This window comes from Vitis riparia, chromosome 8 (assembly GCF_004353265.1).
Source record: "Vitis riparia cultivar Riparia Gloire de Montpellier isolate 1030 chromosome 8, EGFV_Vit.rip_1.0, whole genome shotgun sequence".
Classification (NCBI taxonomy): Eukaryota; Viridiplantae; Streptophyta; class Magnoliopsida; order Vitales; family Vitaceae; genus Vitis; species Vitis riparia.
Genome location: NC_048438.1, coordinates 12,439,585 through 12,458,780, shown reverse-complemented (window position 1 = coordinate 12,458,780; position 19,196 = coordinate 12,439,585). Strand labels below are relative to the sequence as shown.

The 19,196-nt window shown below is 31.4% G+C and overlaps 1 protein-coding gene across 1 annotated transcript; it reads left to right on the top strand.

Moving 5' to 3' along the window:
• Positions 1–3,460: 3,460 nt before the first annotated feature.
• Positions 3,461–8,250, top strand: LOC117919622 (F-box protein At2g32560-like). Its single transcript, XM_034836822.1, has 5 exons — positions 3,461–5,201; positions 5,349–5,428; positions 5,669–5,841; positions 6,031–6,105; positions 7,742–8,250. Exons 1-5 carry the CDS (start codon positions 4,356–4,358, stop codon positions 7,927–7,929), a joined length of 1,362 nt encoding a protein of 453 aa, XP_034692713.1. The 5' UTR covers positions 3,461–4,355; the 3' UTR covers positions 7,930–8,250.
• The last annotated feature ends 10,946 nt before the right edge of the window (positions 8,251–19,196 follow it).

The window sequence follows — 19,196 nt, the reverse complement described above, 5'->3', positions numbered from 1 at the left end:
TTATACTGAGATACCTTTTTACATTTGATGAAATATTGATGTTGTTTGTTTATGATAAAATGTTTTCAATGGCTGTAGGTGTGTAAGTTGGAGGTTGTAGAGGAATAATATAGATATAAGGTGGGGAAAGAGAAAAGTACATATAAGATTTTCACTTTTCACATAAGAAATTAATATGGTGAATATTATTAATTTATAATTGAAGTAAATAAATAAATAGACAACAGAAGAGAGATGAAAACTCTTTTTATAGTGGTTCGATTAATCCACCTACGTCCACTCTCCTCAAATTCCTTTTCTATTGAGGGTTCTACTAATCAAGATTTCAAACTAAACTTTTAATCATATACTTGGATTCACAGCTCCATTGAACATTACACTTCCCTTCAAGTTCAATAACTAACTTGAAGCTTTAATCAATCAACCTTTCCTCAATAAATGAGATTTTATAACATTCAATCCTAACACAAGTTAGGCTCAATACAAAGAAATGATAGGATGAATACAAGAGGGTGCACTAAATGGATTTGCAAGTGAAAAGTAAATGTACTTGAGTTGAGAGCTTTAAATGAGAGAAAATGGTAGGTAAGCAAATTAATGCAAATGTTCTTTGATCAATAAATACATAAGAGCTCTCAATTTATAGAAAAACAATATCAAACACCTCATTCTACAAAAGCAAGCCTCGATTGATCAAACTTTGATTCAACTAATTAAGTAGTAAGTGGAGCATTTAATGCACTATAAATGATTGTTTATCTTTTCTAATGCTCAATTGACCTTCAATCAATGCTCGATCACGAAAGGTTGGACCTCTACAAGGCACCAAGGTTCTGGAAGAGGGAAAGTTTTAAGCTCGTTTAATCAGTCCTTAATCGGAAAAACCCAATTGGTTGAATTGGTTCCTAACCGATTAGATTGATTTAGGGTTCCCCATGACCAATTGAAAATTTTCTTTCCCAAAAACCTTCTTTTTTCAGTCTTAACCTCCTAAATATTTAGGTAAATCATTTTGAAACCTTTATAAGTCAATTGTAAAGGAATTTAGCCTTAGGTTTCGATGTATAAATCATATCCATTCAATTTTTTTGAACATTTAAGATTATTTTTATGAAAAACTGAGTATAAATGAATGCATTGAAAGTGTATGAAAATTAGTTTAATCCTAAATATACACAAGAGATTTTATCTTATAGAATTTTCTAGAACTTATAAGTCTTCAAGGATTTATCTATTAATGTCCTTTGAATTTATGTTGGACGATCTTGATTTTTCTTTTGAATTTCTCAATAAAACATGAAACTTTACTTAATTTAAATATGTTAGTACATTTAATCATATTTTGTTATCATCAAAATATTCGTAGGAGAACTTTTAGGCTAATAGAAACCATATCTTAAAATTACAATTTCAATTTCTATAAAAAAAATTGTATATTAAAGTACAATTTCAAACTAATTTTAAAAAAGAAAATAAAAGGAAGCTATTTCGAACCATACCTACATTTTGTTTGAGGAAAGAGTTATTTTGACTTGTTGTTTATTTTGAGCTTTTGGATGTATCAGTTAACAATTTTCCTCACTAATCATTAAAAAAATTAATTAATTAAATTTAAAAACACACAAACACAACTTGAACACGGTTGGTTTAAAAATCTATTGCTCAAATTTGACTCATTATTCAAATATGGTATACATTTTTATCCTCCTGTCAAGTTAATGATCTACTAAAGAGGTCAAAATTTTTTGTATGCAACATGTTTTAGAGAAAGGGGGATAATTTTTCATTTTATATTGCTAATAAAAATAACAAGAAATATAAAGTACAAATCATTAATTTTTTTATTTTTTATTTTTTATTTTTTATTTTTTGGAAAGTTCCAATAAATTTGAAAAGTTTGAAAAATAAAGTTTTGGTCGATTTAAATTTTTATTCAAAATTGAGAGAGAAAAATAGTTCTTTAAAAAAAAATCCTTTTAAAGTATTAAGTGGAAGAAAAATAATAAAAGAAAGATTTAAAAACACAAACAACCAAAACTTTAATGCAAACAACGTTAGTTCAATAACACAAAAATAAAATAATTCACATAAACATACATGAGGTTTTAACACAATTCAACCAGTCATATCTATATCCACGAATAAAAGAAAATCATTACATTATATAATAGAAAATATTATAAATGATAGAACTAGATACAATTATTGGGTTTCTGAAATATCACATATTTTCCCACTCATTGTATTTACATCTTGAATCACAAGCTTCTTCGTTCCATCAAGTCTCTTTTATTTTTATTCACATCTTTGTCTACCTTGTATAGTTTTTACAAGCTTATATGCATTTCATAAGTTTTTCCTTTATAACTTAAAATATTTATTGAGATACTTCTAATAATTTTCCTTATTACGAATTTATAACATTTTCCAACATGTATTAATAAACTTTGGTAAGCTAAAAGTAATAATCCATGCTAAAAGCATAAAATTCCTACAAGTGACCATAAGAGACAAATGGGAGATAGGGGCTTAAATGAATAGCATAGAAAGGAAGTCGGAAGGCCTTTTCCTTACTTGAGAATTTTTAAATTAATGTAATAATTGTTATACTAATTATTATAACATAGGAATATGTAAGGCTTTGTTTGGATAGCTTTTTGCTTCTATTTTTATTAAGTGAAATCCAAACAACCCACTAAATTTACATAAATATGACAAAGTTTTAGGCTACCTTTAGTTTTTGAAAAGTATGAGGAAGAGTACAAGAAAATTAAAATAGGGAGAAAAAGTAAAATAAAATAAAATAAAAAATAAGTTTAAGCCAATAAATTATTTTTATATATTACTTTAAATTCATTTAATTTATTTTAACTTTTGATATAAAATTTAGGTGGTCCAAAAATACATAAATTTTTTAACAAATATAAATTATTATATTTGATTTTTTTTAACATTTTTCTCTAAGACAATTAAATATGCAAAAATAGTATTCTTAATGAAAAATTAATAAATCTAACTGCTAAATTGCTTTCACTTTTTATTATCTTAATAAATGATTTTTGTTATATTTTATCTATTTGAGTGAATTTTCTTAAGGTTTAATTTTCAAGTTATAATCATTTTTAAGTTTGAATTTTCTATCCATTCATATGTGTAATGCTTTCTATTAGAACACGAATCAAATTCCTGCTTTGCTTAGAAGGAAAGAATCGCTCTCCTCCATCCGAAAAGGAATAATTAAAAAGTTCACTTTTATGTAGAAATAGATAAAGTGCCATTAATAAAATAATGATAATTAAACAAATGAAAAGGGAGAGGTGGCAGTTGGGATCAGAGAAGAACTCCATTGGTGACAAAAGGAAAAAACAAAAGGAAAATATAGGAGAGAGAGAGAGAGAAACAAACGGGTCACAGGATTCATGGTTATGGAACAAAGTGATTGGCGGTTTCACATCGCATTCTCTTTTTTGACGAACAATTTAAAATGGTTTAAACTTGGTGAGCATTGGGACTTTTTGTTTGATCACACTCAAAATTCTCATTCTCTTCCTTGACGCACAAAACTTTCTAGCAACTTTCATGGCGTGGTCTGCTCTGAGGTGGTGAAGTTGGGTGGAAGTTAGGTAAAGAAAGGAAGGATCAGGTGGCTTGTATGTATGGGTGTCGTGGGCATTGTGGCAAAAATCACTTTGACCACTCCACCCACCTGAGGCTTATCAGAGTGCCATCCTCCATTGCGTGCCGACTCCTAAAAGCCCATTAATCATTTTGATATTAGTCATTTTCTTCTCTTCCTTTTATGCGTGTAAGAGGGGCTTGACTGAACTGAACTGAGGTGGGCGGTGGACCCACTTCAAAGTTGATGCTAATCTTCAATTTGCAGGTTTCTGCATGTTTTGACACTTCTCAGTATGATTCATAAAATATTGGTCCATTATCGACCCAACCCATGTCGTTTTTTCTTCCATTTTCGGAGATCTTTGATTCATTTTTACCGAAAATTCAAGGATTAGGAGATATGGGTCCCCCTGCTTATTGCCATATCTTTGATGGGTTCCCATTAGTTCAATCTAACACAACATGTTTCCTAGATTTTATTCCTCTTTTCATATCCAATAATCCAATTCTTTAGCTGACAGCTGCCTCCCACCGTCCGTACAAATTGGTTCTCCTCCAGTGGTAGAAAGGGTGGGGCAAGTTCACTGTATCTGGATGCCATACCATTTAAGAAGCAGCTTGGGTGTTTGTTATTTGTTGTGAATGGCGCTCTAACTTCTAAGCGTACCATTAAAGCCTGTCAGTCATCGTGTTTTACACATGTCCCTCTTTTGAAAACAGGCCCACTTAACAACTCCATGAATTTCGCAGAAAAAAATTACTCCACCTTCCTCTGGGCGGAAGAGAGAAAATTACTCTCTCTTTTTTCTTATATTTATGGTTGCGATCACCATTCTTTTGTTTGCAATTGGTATATCATTTTGTCTGCTTTTGCTTTGATGCCCAACTCGATTAACCCATTTGTGAATTCACTCAGTCCAATGCTTCTCTTCTTCATATCTTGTTTCTCTTTCATTCTCCTATCCAATTCACCTCTCAGGCCACTCCTCCCATGGGAGAGTGAGACGAGATGTTTGTCACCTTGGTTTTGGAGAGAATTATGGAGTTTTCTTGTGTCATATATCCGGAAAGGTAAATTAGGCATCATTAGTTTCTTACAAGTTCCTTTCGTCTTCCCATTGAAGATGACTATTAGCTCAAAAGTAGTGAATGCGGAGGAGGAAGAGGATGTTTCTCTTCTGGACTTGCCTGAACTGGCCTTGGAATGCATTCTTCAGCGGCTTTCTCCATCAGGGTTATGTAGTATGGCAAGGGTGTGTACTTCGTTAAGGGATAGGTGTAGAAGTGACCACCTATGGGAAAAACACATGAAGCAAAAATGGGGTAGAGTGATCGGTCCAGCTGCTTATCGAGAATGGCAATGGCATATCGCCTCAAGAAAGAGACCAAGCCTCTTGAAAAAATGCAATAAAAGAGGGTTGTTCAGGTCTCTTTTTAGTGTATGCCCTCTTTCTTGGATTAGACCAAAATTAGAAAGTAGTGGTGAGCCCAGGTGTTCATTATCTGTTGATTCAATCAAGGCTTGGTATCTCTCCCTAGAGAGTGGCAAGCTTTGGTTCCCAGCTCAGGTCTATAACCGTGAGGTAATCAGCTCGAATTATATATGTTTTAACCGTAAGTAAGTTTGTCGTTCTTCATATCAAATTAAATTACAAATCTTTGGTTGATGCCATTGTTATTGTTCTTTTTGTTGTTGAACATATGAATGAAGTTTTCCTTTCTGGGTGCAGAACGGGCATCTTGGTTTTGTGATGTCATGTTATGATGCCCTTCTGAGCTATGATTCCCGCACAGACACCTTTCGAGCAAGGTAAGAACTTGGGAGAACATTAGATTTGATCTCGAGAAAGCTCAGAACTCTGGGTCTGGTAATTTTAATCAATTTTAAGTTTTCTTGTAAATTTTTTTCATTATTTTGATGTCAAAGAAAAATAAAAAAACAAAAAGAACTTCCAACTGGATTGTAATTTATGTTGAATCTGAAGCTGGTTTGAAAGAAATTGTTAGATCAGAATACTGTATTGAAACTCAAATTGATATTGTATTGCAGGTACTCACCCCAAGGGCCGCAGACAATAGAGGAAAATATACCATGGCACAGGCTAAGGGCACCCCCAATTGATGTTCCTCCTCATGTTCTTCATGTCTCTGACTGTTTAAATGATTTAAAACCAGGGGATCATATTGAGATTCAATGGAGGAAAAACAAAGAGTTGCCTTACGGTGCGTCCTCAAACTATCATAGCATCCCTGGGGTTCATTGCATTTGGCCTGTTTTCAAAAGCTTTTGTATATGCTATTCGATAACTGTGCCCACATCATCTTCTACAGAACAAATACATGTTACTGTATGCTAATGTTTAATTGTGATTATGGATGAACAAGGTGATTATTTTTGCTAAATGTTTGCAGGTTGGTGGTATGGCATCATTAGTCACTTGGAAACATGTAATGGGAATGAGAATCACTGCTGCTGTCACAATAATGGTGAGTAAAGTATCCCATATTCCATCATTCATCTCAACTTTCTTCTTGAAGTTTCCTGCACAGGACATAAATGGAACCTTTGTCCTTTCATTTTCTATTAACAACAAATGTGGTAGAGATTAGACATCTTCCTCAGCCTATGATGTGTAGGACACTTTCCCGTGCCATTGCTTGGTGTGTCAAACATTGTCCACATGATGATGGTGTTCTAACATGTTCCACACCAATTTAGAATCTCACAGTTGAGTTGACCTTAACTTCAAATAAAAAATGATTGATCAGGAAAAAGAACATGTTTATGATGCATTTTTCTCCATTGACCTATTACAAACAAAGGAATTTCTTTATTAACTTGCAATTTTTTTTATGCATTATTACTCAAGGACTAGGATTATAAATTTAATGCTGTAGCAAGCATATTTTAACTTCACAATTGAATGCAGTTTTCCATATTTCCCCAGACAAACAAACTTGAAATGACATACCTTGCATGTACATTTTTTGTGTATGAATCTTTTGCATAAATGTGTACCCTGCCTCCATGTGTGGATTTTGGGGTCTTTCTAGTTTAGACACCTTGTGTTCGTGTGAGGTCAAGATGCTTTGTTACTGCCCATAGACTGTAGTGGACCTAAACATGAACTGGATGAATCTCTAAAAGAAAGTGTTTCTGACAGGAGAATTTTGGTAATACACTTTTTTTCATGTTTATTACCATATTCAATGTATGCTTTCAGAATTGCTTCATTAAGCATTTCTCATCCACAAAATCCCACAAATATGGAAAGACACAGCTATCCTAAAAATTGAAGAATAAAAACAAAAAATGAGTGCTGGGCTGCCCAACACTGAGGTATACGTGTAATGCAATGTGATGGAAGGGGCAAAAGTTAAAGTACCTTGTTGGGTCTGTTGTATCTATATTTATTTTTCATTTAATTTTTAAATATTCATTTTGAATTAATTTAGTGTCTTCTCAAATGACTGAAGTTTAATCCTCAGCCGAACTTTAGAAGCTAAATTCTGAACACGATTGAGTATTGCACTTACACTAATTTCCAATATTAATTGAACTATTATTTAATCTGAGATGCTTTGGGTTTGTTTCTCTCACAATAATTCCATCAAACTCTGGGTTCTGTACTTCATTTTTTTCCACTTCTAGTTTTTATCCTAATATTGAAAGTGTGATTCACTGAATACATGTTTTTTGATGGGATCGTCTCCATGTGACTGGATGAGTCTAGTCCAGTGATGAGCTGTACATTTGAATGTGATCCACCTGATATCCTTGGCCTAGAATTGGATGTGGAACCTCTTTGTTCGCTTGTTCTTCATATTTCTAGAATAACAAGTTGACAAGAAACTCTGGTCACTAAACAGACACTAAGCATCTTTCACATAAATTTTCTTTACTTTCCCACACATCCAATCTTTGGGTTATTCGCAATCAACATTTACACTCCTCCCTTTTCTTTCCATGTTTAGGCCATGGACATATAGAAGGCCTCTGGAAACACAGATGGAAGTACCATTTTACTTTGTTCTACATATCATTTTAAACAAGCCCATTGCATTCTTTTGTATCACTTCAACAATGTTAGTTAAGTTTCTCATTATGAAATCATTATGACAGACATGCTGATTCTGGAGTTCAACCAGTATTCCCCTGGCTCACAATGGAGACAAGTAGTGATAAATAGGAAGAATCATCAAGAAGAAGGCAATGGAGCAGATGGCTTTTATGGAGGAATCAGAAAGATCTGTAACAAAGAAGAAATCTCAATATGGAAGAGCTTCTGGCCAACCCAAGTCTTGCAATAATAGCATGTTCCCTTCCAGTTCTACACGCGATTGCCCTGGAAACAAGCTCTTTTCTTCTTGACATGTGACCATGAAAAAAAAGAAAGGAAAGAAAAAATCTAAAGTCATACAATCAGTGCTATGGAAATAAGCTTAGGATTCAGTTTTGTGGTCAACTTGAAGAGCTCTTTAATACATGAAAATAGTGTACCATAAATACTACAGTATGTAATTTTGTAGTGAATGTTACTTGTATAATTGGAGGAAAAGAAAACCAACTGTTTTGCTGCTTTTTGTGCTTCACATTACTCCAGAATATCATGTCTCAATTTTTGGCTGTTTCACTGACATGTCTCTGATGAATGATGATGTTCTTACCTGGGTAAATTCGGAATGCAAAATTTACAATCTGAGTAATTTTTCCATGGACCCAAACATCAGATTCTCTGTTACATATTGTCAATACCATTTTTAATAATCATAAAAAAATTCAAATAAAAAATTCAAATTTTATATAGGTGGGTTCATGAATGTTGGTCTAGCACCCCTGGTTTCATCCATGTGCATTTCTTCAACCTGAAAATGAGTATTTATCAAGCAGCTGTCCCTGGTTAAACAACTCTGCAGGTCAACTTGAAGACATGCTGCTGGATTTTTAGCTGGATCTTCCTGGGAATATTCCTCTTAGACTTCTTCCTAACTCAATTAAGTATTAGCTACTCCACACAAGATGTCCATGAGACTGTCTTATTGGCCAATTGGCCAAAGGGGTTTTTAGATAGAGAAAAACTTTAGAGCCTGTTTGGTAATTGCTTGTTAAAATACTGTTTTCTAAACTAAAAAATTAAATCTATAATTTTTTTTTTAATAGAAAACAGTTTTTTGAAAATATGGTGTTTTTCTTTGAATATATTTTAACTATTTTCATTTATTTTATAAAAACTATTTAAAAATAATAATTATATAGATAATGGGAATATTTCAAGTTCCTAAATAAATTTTTATTTCAAAAAAATCCAAAAATTATTTTTGAAGACACCCACAATTTCTTATACTTTAACTCAAGACCTTGAACCACTCAATCTCTTCTCCATCATGATTGATTCCAATCAATCCCCCAATTTTTCCTCTGCAATGCTCATATATCTTTCCATTTCATATCATTGAAATTGAATCAATCTCTTCTAATATTCCGTCTTTTCGCTAGGAGTTCTTTCTCCTGGAGAATCAATCAGGTTCAATTGTAGGCCATGGAACAAATTTTAAGCGAATAACTACTTCACTAGATGTCAGAAAATGGTGCGCATATGTTTTAGGTACTTTAACAATCTTTTAAATGGTGACAGGGATTGGTCGGCAAGGTCTGTTACACTCCCCAAACTTACTTTTAATGGTATTATAGGCACAAATTTCGTGTGAAGTCCTGTAAAAATAGGTAAAATTATAAAAAAATAATGCAAACAAATTTTTTCATTAAATTTATATAATTATAGGGTATAATCCTTATTAAAATATTCATTTACAAAAGAATATATTTCTCTTATTCTTTTATTTTTATCATAATTTGGAAAACAATGATGAAAATATTTCCTTAATTTTAGAAATCAATTTAGAGCCACAAGTGATTTGTTGTTAAATAAACTCGTTAAATGTCATTTCGTTTTCGAATAAACTCATTAAATGTCATTTCTTAGACTTGTAGAAAGATTTTGTAAAACTTTATTCCCGTATAAAATCATTTTTGTCAATTGAAAGAGAAGTCCCCTCATTGATGGAAGTCACCCTTGTATATAGGTAAAATTAGGGAATTAAATTTTGAAATCCTCAAATATTTAGTTGTTTAATTCAAAGAATTTGGTTCATTGATTTTAGCAACTTATTTATAAGACTTATCACTTATTTATCCCAAGTTTTATTGAATTTGGGAGCCATATTTTTTTTAAGACCAATTGAGTGATAATTTATTTCAGTAAATTTTTTTATGTCTACAAGTATATATATGAAAATTACTATGGTATTTATCATATTTCAAATTTGGATCATAAGTGAGATATAAACCATTGAATAAGGATACAAGTAAATGAGATTAAAATATAAAGATGTAAATAAAATGAGTTTATAGGATACAAATAATAAAATATATATATATATATATATATAAAATAAATTGTGTTATTAATTATTATATTATTACTATTGCCTTTTGACTTAATTCCCATCAAATTTTTTCATTTTCTTTTAATTAGAAGTCGATTATTAAAATTTAAAATGTCAGTCTTGAAACCGATGAAAATTTAACTATAAATTAAACGACTTCATTGATAGACTAAAAAAATAGCTTTTTCATAAAGTAATATTGGCCTTACTTTTATATTATATTATATTTTAAATTAAAAGCTATTTTGTAAAAGCACTTAAAAATATCCATTAATTTCTATAAAGAGTAGCAAATTTATGTCATATAGTGACTTTTAATTGGTTATAATTGAAATTAATTATAAATATTTAATTTTTTTGTTGGTTTATAATTAATTTAATTTAAGTCTATAATCTATATTATATATAAAAATACGAAGTGATTTGACATTTTTTATTTCAAAAATAATCTTATTATTTTTATTTTATGCATTTATATCATATCATTATTATATGTAATTAATTGAGATTTCTTATCATTAGCATATGTCAACTTTTTTTTTCTTAAAGTAGCCTCATCATCTATATTATATGTGTTTATATATCATCATTATTATTATTATATGTAATTAATTCAAATAATGTTTGTGAACAATTTATAAATTAATTTATATAATCTTTTAGAAAAATTATCACATTTTTTATTTTTATTTTTTAAAAAAACTTGATTTAGATAATGATTCTCTTTAAAAAACTTATCATAATTTAATTTTTTATTCAATAAAAAAAATTAAAATCAAATAAATACAAAAAAATTGGTTTGAATTAATTTATCTTTTTGAATCCAAATTTTAAACATAAAACTTTCTCTAATGTGTATTCAATTGATATGATAATAATATATTATTATTTTAATGGTTATTTCAATTTTTTAAAAAATAATATTTCAAGATGATATAAGTTTTTCAAAGAAGAAATTTAATAAATTTTTCATGTAATATGTCTTTATTATTATATTAATTCATTTTTTTTATGAATACTTATTTACCAAAATAAATATTAAGAATCATTATTTATTTATTTTATTTTTCTCACTAAAAAAATCTTCTTCTTAAAAAAATGTTTTTTTCACATCATTTCATTCCCTATAATAACTTTTTTTGTACATATTCATTCATTTTATATGACTTTTTGTACTAATTAAAAACCATTATTAACTATAAGTCTAGAGATATGAACCCTATACCTGGATTTAGATGTTTCCAAATCACTTCCTTATAGTGAAGAATATTTCTAAATAGTTTGGAGATCTCGTATACCCAAGATCTTCTACTTGATGACTTGAATCATGATTTTGGCACTCCAAAGTATGGACTTTGGAAGGGTGGAAACCTTGGCTCTCTTACTCTCTCTCTGGAATTGGAAAATGACTAACTAAAGTCATTTGAAAACTCTAATCCTTTAAGGGTGTATTTATAGGGTTGTCCACTAGACCTAAATGACTTGAGCCAATCAAAGCTCGGGTCACTTAATTTAGCCAAAAACAAGTTCTATTTGATTAATTAATCATGTAAGGTCATTTAATTAATCAATTAACTCAATCCAAAGACTCTATTCATTATCCCTTGTGCAACCTTACGTAATTACCAAAACGCTTTTATACATAAAAATAAACCTAGAGTCAATCCAACCTTCATAAACTGTGTCATCATGATATATGAGCTCAGAGCATGGACCATTAGAACCTATAGGAGTACTGGCTCCCTCAAAATCCAATTATGAAGTTGATTTGGCATTCTACTAAAGAAAATCAACTGAACTTCAATGCACTATATAAATAACAACAAGACAAAGCCTGTACCCGTCATCTACTATTCACTGCATACAAACTCCTCATGAACTGGTGTATGTAATCTAATAAGGTAATATTATCACCTATCAAGATTACCACTCAAATCCTTAAGTTACAAATCCTTTATTATGTGATCAACTGACATACTTTAACTTCAAGGAGCATATGTCAAATTCCATTAGAAGAATTATTATGACCACAAACTTCATGATCACATATCCTTTGGATAACCCAAAGGAGACACATTGTCTGAATCCCATAAAATATCATGGTGTCTCTAGTGAAAATACATATTGTCACCAACCTCCATCAACGGTAACCTAATCCATAAGGATATATGACTACTTTAGGGTCTTACCCATAAGTCAAAACCTTTTGTTGACTTTGGCATAAACTCAATTTTCGCTCAAGATTGAGAGTTCATATAATATAGTAGCTTTGTGAATCATGACAATTGATAATCTTACGTCATGATTCACCATAGGTCTTGTCTAGTGTGCATCACATATACTAATGCACTTACCATGAGAAACTCATCCCGACGGCCAAGACAAGTCATCATTCAAATTAAGAAGTGGTGCACATAATAGAGCAAAAGTCAACTTCAAAATTGAATTCTAAGGGAGCCAATATTTTCTTATGGGTCCTAATGATCCGCACTTGAGTTCTTGGTTCATGATGGAACGATTTTTTTAGGGAATTTTAGGTTTCTAATTCATATAGGTGCATAAGGACATTTTGGTAATAAACATAAGGTTGCATTGGATATTATGAATTATTTTCCTAAACTTGGTTAATTAATTAATTAAAATCCATTCAAACTAATTAATTAATTAGAACCCAAACAGAATGGATTAAATGATTTAAGTCCAAGTTAGACTCAAGTCACTTAAGTCCACAAGAAAGCCTATATAAACCATTTTAAGGGTTTAAAGCTTCAATTTTTACACTTTGTCTTTCATACTGTAGACATAAAAAAAATTAGTGGATTAAATTACCACTAATTTGGTCTTCTAAAAAAAAAAAAAAAATCATCTTATGGATAAAAAAAATAAAAAAATATAAAAAATCATCTTATGGATAAGTCTCTCTCATTTCCAACTATAAAAATGATAACAATAATAATAAGAAAATTATTATTATTATTATTATTATCTTGTTGGTAAAACCTCCCGGATAAGAAAATTTGCTAAAATTAAGGAACTAAATCCCTTGAATTAAGCAACTAAAATTGGGGATTCTGAAATTCAAATTCCCTATCTTCACCTATAAATAGAGGTGTCTTCCATCAAGAGAAAAAAAAAATTCTAGAGGAGAAAATTCGAGAGAGGAAAATCCTAAGGAGAAAATTCAAAGGTAACTTCGTATAGGAGAAGGGGTTTCACAACAATAGAAAGTTTCATCAAATCTCCTTGCAAGTTCGGTAAGCGGCAAAAGAACTAATACACTCGTTCTTTGCCATTCAACAAGGTCATTCGGGAATAAGCCACTTGTGGCCCTCGATTGACCTTCAAAATCAAGAAAACGTCATCATCGTCTTCCAAAGTGTGATCAAGTCAAAAGAATCAGAGGGAAAAATATTCTTTTGGAAAGAATATTACTTATTTCTGATATTGTACCCGCACTACATTTTTAAATTTAATAAATCATCATTTGTTCGCATCTATTTTTCATATTTTATTTTGGTAATTTCGCAGGATAACATTTTACGAAATTTGTGCGTACACATACTCTAAAGAGAAAATCTTAGTTTCATTTCAAAGAGAATATTGCCCTTATTTTATGCTAAGATCCGTGAAATAAGTGATTGGATGGATGATTGTTAAGTTTACTAGATCTATGATGCCTATAGAGTTTCTTCACCGAATTATATTTGATATGAGAACATCCAAATCACAAGTATGATCTTTATCCTTTCTAGATCTATGTTGTTATGGTTTTTGTTGTCATGTTTTCCATCGTACTTAGGTCTAGAGAGCCATAGGAATAGAATGCATGTACCCTAACTAGTCCTAGGATAGGATGAAAAAATCTAGGTTTCTCTACATTTACCTACTAGTTTGAACAAATAACCCCCTCATTTCAAAATTGGAAGATAACCTATCATAGACAAAAGTACCCCTTTTATTTTTGTTTCCTTTCAACATAGGATTTTCCCTTTATTTTCATCTCATTTTTTTCTCTTTCGATTTTTTTCCTTCTTTTTGTTCCTTGCAACAAAGAAAGTTGAGTTTTTTACTTTCTCTTATCTATTTTTCATTAATGGCTATGAAATGAAATTAAAAAAAGGAAAAACAATATTATTTTTCCTTTATATCATTTTTCTTTTTCATTTTTCCTTCCAAAAAAAAAAATTATTAAACCTCACTTCACCATTGTAAATCAAAAGAAGGGAACTCTCTACTATTGGCTATGAAAAAAGAGGTAAAGAAAGATAAATAGTTAGTTTAAAAGAAGTTGAAAAACTTTATTTATATTATCAAATGATGATAAGCAATGAATCTTATGTGTGGAAAATCATAGTGGTTTTAGTACGTTGATAAGTTCTCAATCAATATATTCACATAAACTTAATTATGGTTAAGTTTCATTTATGAAGAACTTAACTAAGTTAAGTTCTCATTTAGAATATTCATTTGAGCTTATTTATGATTAGGCTTAATATATAAAGAACTTCATTGAGGTTAAGTTCTTAGTTAGAATATTTACTTGAAATTAATTATAATTGAGTTATAATTTATGAAGAACTTAACTAAGGTTAAATTCTCAATCAAAATATTTACTTGAAATTAAACTATGGATGGTTAAGTTTCATGTGTATAGATAACCATTCAACTCCTATTAAGTGCATTTCAAATATGGATAATTGCAATACAACTTGTGAATAAATATAAACTTGTTGAATTTGTTATTCCATGTAATAAGTTCATCCAAGTATTGAACTGTTAGTGGTTCTGCAAGATTAAGTCTAATACACAAACGTAAATTTATATCATTGTTCAACAATATTTACATAATAATAATCAAATGAGTAAGTAATTTTCATGTCATCTTTTGTCAAAAGAAATCTATATGATCACCCTTGTTTGAACTTAATAATTAGTTTTAGATTAAAATGTTGCAAACTTGATGACAAACATGTCATGGTCACCGCTACAAGGAACACCAAAATAAGGAGCTAAGTGTCATTTCCTATAAAGTCATATACACAATAATTTGGTGAAGTAATCCACTAAAGTGCTTGATAAGTATAAGCATTAGTTGAAACAACTAAAACATCACAAATTCACACTTACAATTTACAAATAAATAAAAGCAAATGATGAATGTTGCCATCTTTTTCTAGTTTAGACACAAAGAATTAATCCTTAAATCATTGACATGGTTTAAACAAATTCTAAAATCGTTAACAAACTTAGACATGAAAACAAAAAAGCAACCAAATAAAAACACTATAGAAATATGCATATTAAAATTTTTATACATTAAACTATATGATTGATTTACACAATTAAGACAAATATATAGAGACTGACCATCAACTCATGGAAATGAATGTAACACTTTCACATTACAATAGTTGTGAAGCAAAACCGTGAACTACTATGTTCCTAAACCAAGTTCCTATAAAGAAAAAAAAAGAAAAAACACTACATTGAAAATGATAATTCACATATCCAACATCAAACTAAAACTAAGAAATGAATTAATTGATTAACAAAATTATGAGCAACCACAATAATGTAACTTCTGACATAAATTAATTTTTGAGTGGTATACTTTTTTTTTCTTTATGATAGGAAACGACAAAGAGATATATTGATAGAAAAAAAAAGTACAAGAGAAGGATGATGAATCCTCCCACCAAAGAAAAGCTAAACTACAAGAATACAAAAACAAGAATCTACAATGTAACAACTAACAATCTCTCTAGGTTAGACCATCCCATTGGAGCTACACACTACTAGCCAATCTAATTGTAACACATTAAGAGGAATCCCCTTAAAAACCATGGAACAAAAAGCCCAAAGAAAAGCAAGGAAGTGAATAGAATCCTAAAGATTTTCTGAATTCCTTACTTTATCCTCAAATATCCTCGTATTTCTTTCCCGCCATACAACCCAAATTAAAGTAATGCACGCAGCTTGCCACAAAACTATCCTTCTCTTAGATAATCCAAAACCCTTATAATTGATAGACATCATGTCGAAAATGCTCATCGGGGAAACCTAATCCATTTTGGCTAAATAAAATAATTTGTGCCACAATCCCATCATCAAAGAGCAATGTAGGAAAAGATGATCTGCTGATTCACCATACTTCATGCACAACTTACAAATGTCAGGACTAAGAGCTTTGTAGGATCTTCTCAATTGTAGCAAGTCATTAGTATTTACCTTCTTGTATGCCACTAACCAGACAAAGGACTTGACTTTGAAAGGGACTTGAGAATTCCAAACGAACTTAGTAAGGAAAATAGGAGAAGAACCAGAAAATATGGACAAGACTAGAAAGAAAGACTTGACAATAAAAAGCCTTGAAGAAGAAAAAGACCAGGATCTTGTATCTGAAACCAATGGTGATAAGTGCAAACAATCAAGTGACCGCATGAGGCATTCTAAATCTTCTATCTCAGAATCAGAAAGGTTACGACGGATATTAAAGTTCCAAGAGAAAGGGCGAGTAGAACCGAGAATTAAAGATATAGGAATATTTTTATCCGTGACTACTCTAAATAGTCTTGGATATTGGGAACCCAAAGGTTGGTCCCCCCACCATAAGTCTTTTCAGAACTAAATTCTTTCCCCGTCTCCTACCACAAATCGAGTATACTTGGAAATATCTTGAAAGACTTGTGCAATAACCTTCCAATGACAACGATGTAACCATCTGACTATAGTGTTGGCATCCCAACATTTGAAATGTGCCCCATAAATGCTTAAAATAACCTGATGCCACAGAGCTAAACCCCCCATAGGGTACCTCTACAACCATTTTCCTAAGAGAGCGAGATTCCTTAGAGAAATCTTCCCAAATCCCAATTCCCCTGTTACCTTCGAATTACACATTACATCCCAACTAACAAGATGATCTCTTTTACCTTCCCCAACCCCTGACCATAAGAAATCCCTTTGCAATCTCTCAATTTTTGCAGCCACTAAAACGGAAATCTTAAACAATGAGATAAAGTAGATAAGAATGTAGGTAAGGCAAGAATGGATAAGAGTTATCCTACTTCCAAAAGATAAGTAAGCCTTTTGTCACCTATCTAATCTTCTCGAGATTCTCTCAATCATTGGATCCCAAAAGCTACAAGTCTTTGGATTCCCTCCCAAATAAAAACTCGGGTAGAGTATAGGCCATTAAAAAGCCTTGCAATCAAGCAACTTAGCCAACCTAGAAAAATGATTTTGATCAAGATTGATGCCAAAAAAATTACTCTTGTCAAGGTTAACCTTAAGCCCAGAAATATGCCCAAACACTAGCAATAAACTCTTAAGAGTCTGCAGTTTTTTCTCACAAGTGTTAGAAAAGAAAATTGTATAATCTGTAAATTGCATATGGGACACCCTTGTTCTGTTCCTACCAACCCTAAAACCCTCCAACGAATTTCTTTCCTCTGCTCTCAACAACATCCTGCTCAGTACATCTACAACTAACGTAAACAAAAAATGAGATAAAAAGTCACATTGTCTTAATCCTTTAGATGTTTTGACCCACCTTTTAGCGTTTCTATTCACTAAAACTGCAAAAGAGACCTTAAACAAACAGTCTTTCATCCATTTCCTCAATCTAGGACTAAACCCCTTCTTTTCCAACACATGATCCAAAAAATCTCAACTCACATGGTCGTAAGCCTTTTCAAAGTCAATTTTGAAGACAACTCCTTCTTCACATGATCGTCTTTTCTCATCCACTATCTCATTGGTTATAAGAATTGCATCCAATATTTGTCTCACTTGAACAAAAACACCTTGAGTAGAATGGATAGTTTCATGTAGTACCCCTCTTAGATGCCCTGATAGAACTTTGGATATTATCTTATAAAGACTAGTGATCAAGCTAATAGGTCTAAAGTTTGAGATTTTCTTTGTCGGAATTTTTTTAGGCAAAAGAACAATGAAGGAGACATTAATAATCCCGCTTCTATGAAACTCTGCAAACACCCTCACTAAATCCTCCTTGATCACATCCCAACAATCTTGAAACACTGCAATGGTAAAACCATTAGGCCCCGACGCCTTATTCCTATCTAACTAAAAAATGGCCTTAGAAATCTCTTCTTCAGTAAAAGAGGAGTCCAACCTAGACGCACTCTCCTCGGATATAGGAGACCAATATAAGTCTTCAACTCTCCAAGACTCTCCATGGGACTCGAGTAGAGCTTTTCAAAGTAAAGTAAAATCTCCTTTATGATGCTCTCGAAATTATTCAACATTAAACTTCTTTCATTCTCCAACAACTTGATGAATTTCCTATTTCTCCTACCATTAGCCACTTTATGAAAAAACTTTGAATTGAAATCCCTTCTTTAACCCATTTCACCTTAACTTTTTGTCTCCAATGAATTTCTTCCCTCAAAATTAATTCCTCTAGCTCTCCTTTTCTTAAAGCTCTTTGTACTAAAAGTTCAGAAATGAGAACCTCTTATTGCTTAATGACATCAAAGTTAGCTATTTCATTCAGGATACTTTTTTTCCTTTCGTTTAGCTCTCCAAAGGAAACCTTATTCTAATCTTTCAATTTGGCCTTAACAAATTGTAACTTCCTCATGAACTTGTGACATTCCCAACCATTTCTTTGAAAACCTCTCCACCAACTACTGAATCACTCTTTGAAACTAGGATGTTGCAACCACATATTCTCAAACCTAAAAGGTTTTGGGCTCCACTTGAAAGGATTAATATCCAAAACCATCGGTCAATGATCTGATGTCCATCTAGAAAGATCTTTTTGAAAGCTTTGAGGGAAGAAATGCTTCCACTCATTTGAGCAGAGAAACCAATCCAATCTCTTATACAAGGGTGCCTCTTGCATGTTTGATCAAGTTAATGGTGCGTTCCGTAAAGAGGGGTCAAGTAATTCACAGTCTCTTATAAAACCATCAAAGTCCTTCATACTTAAAGTTAAACTAGAGCCTCCCAATTTTTCTGAACTTTTCCTTATGACATTAAAATCATCACCCACACACCATAAAGGAAAAATAAAGGTAAAAAATGTCTAAAAGCTCCACCCAAAAAATCATTTCTTAGTAAGGGACTATTTGGGCCAAAAACTGCAGACCTCTGTCCATTCAACA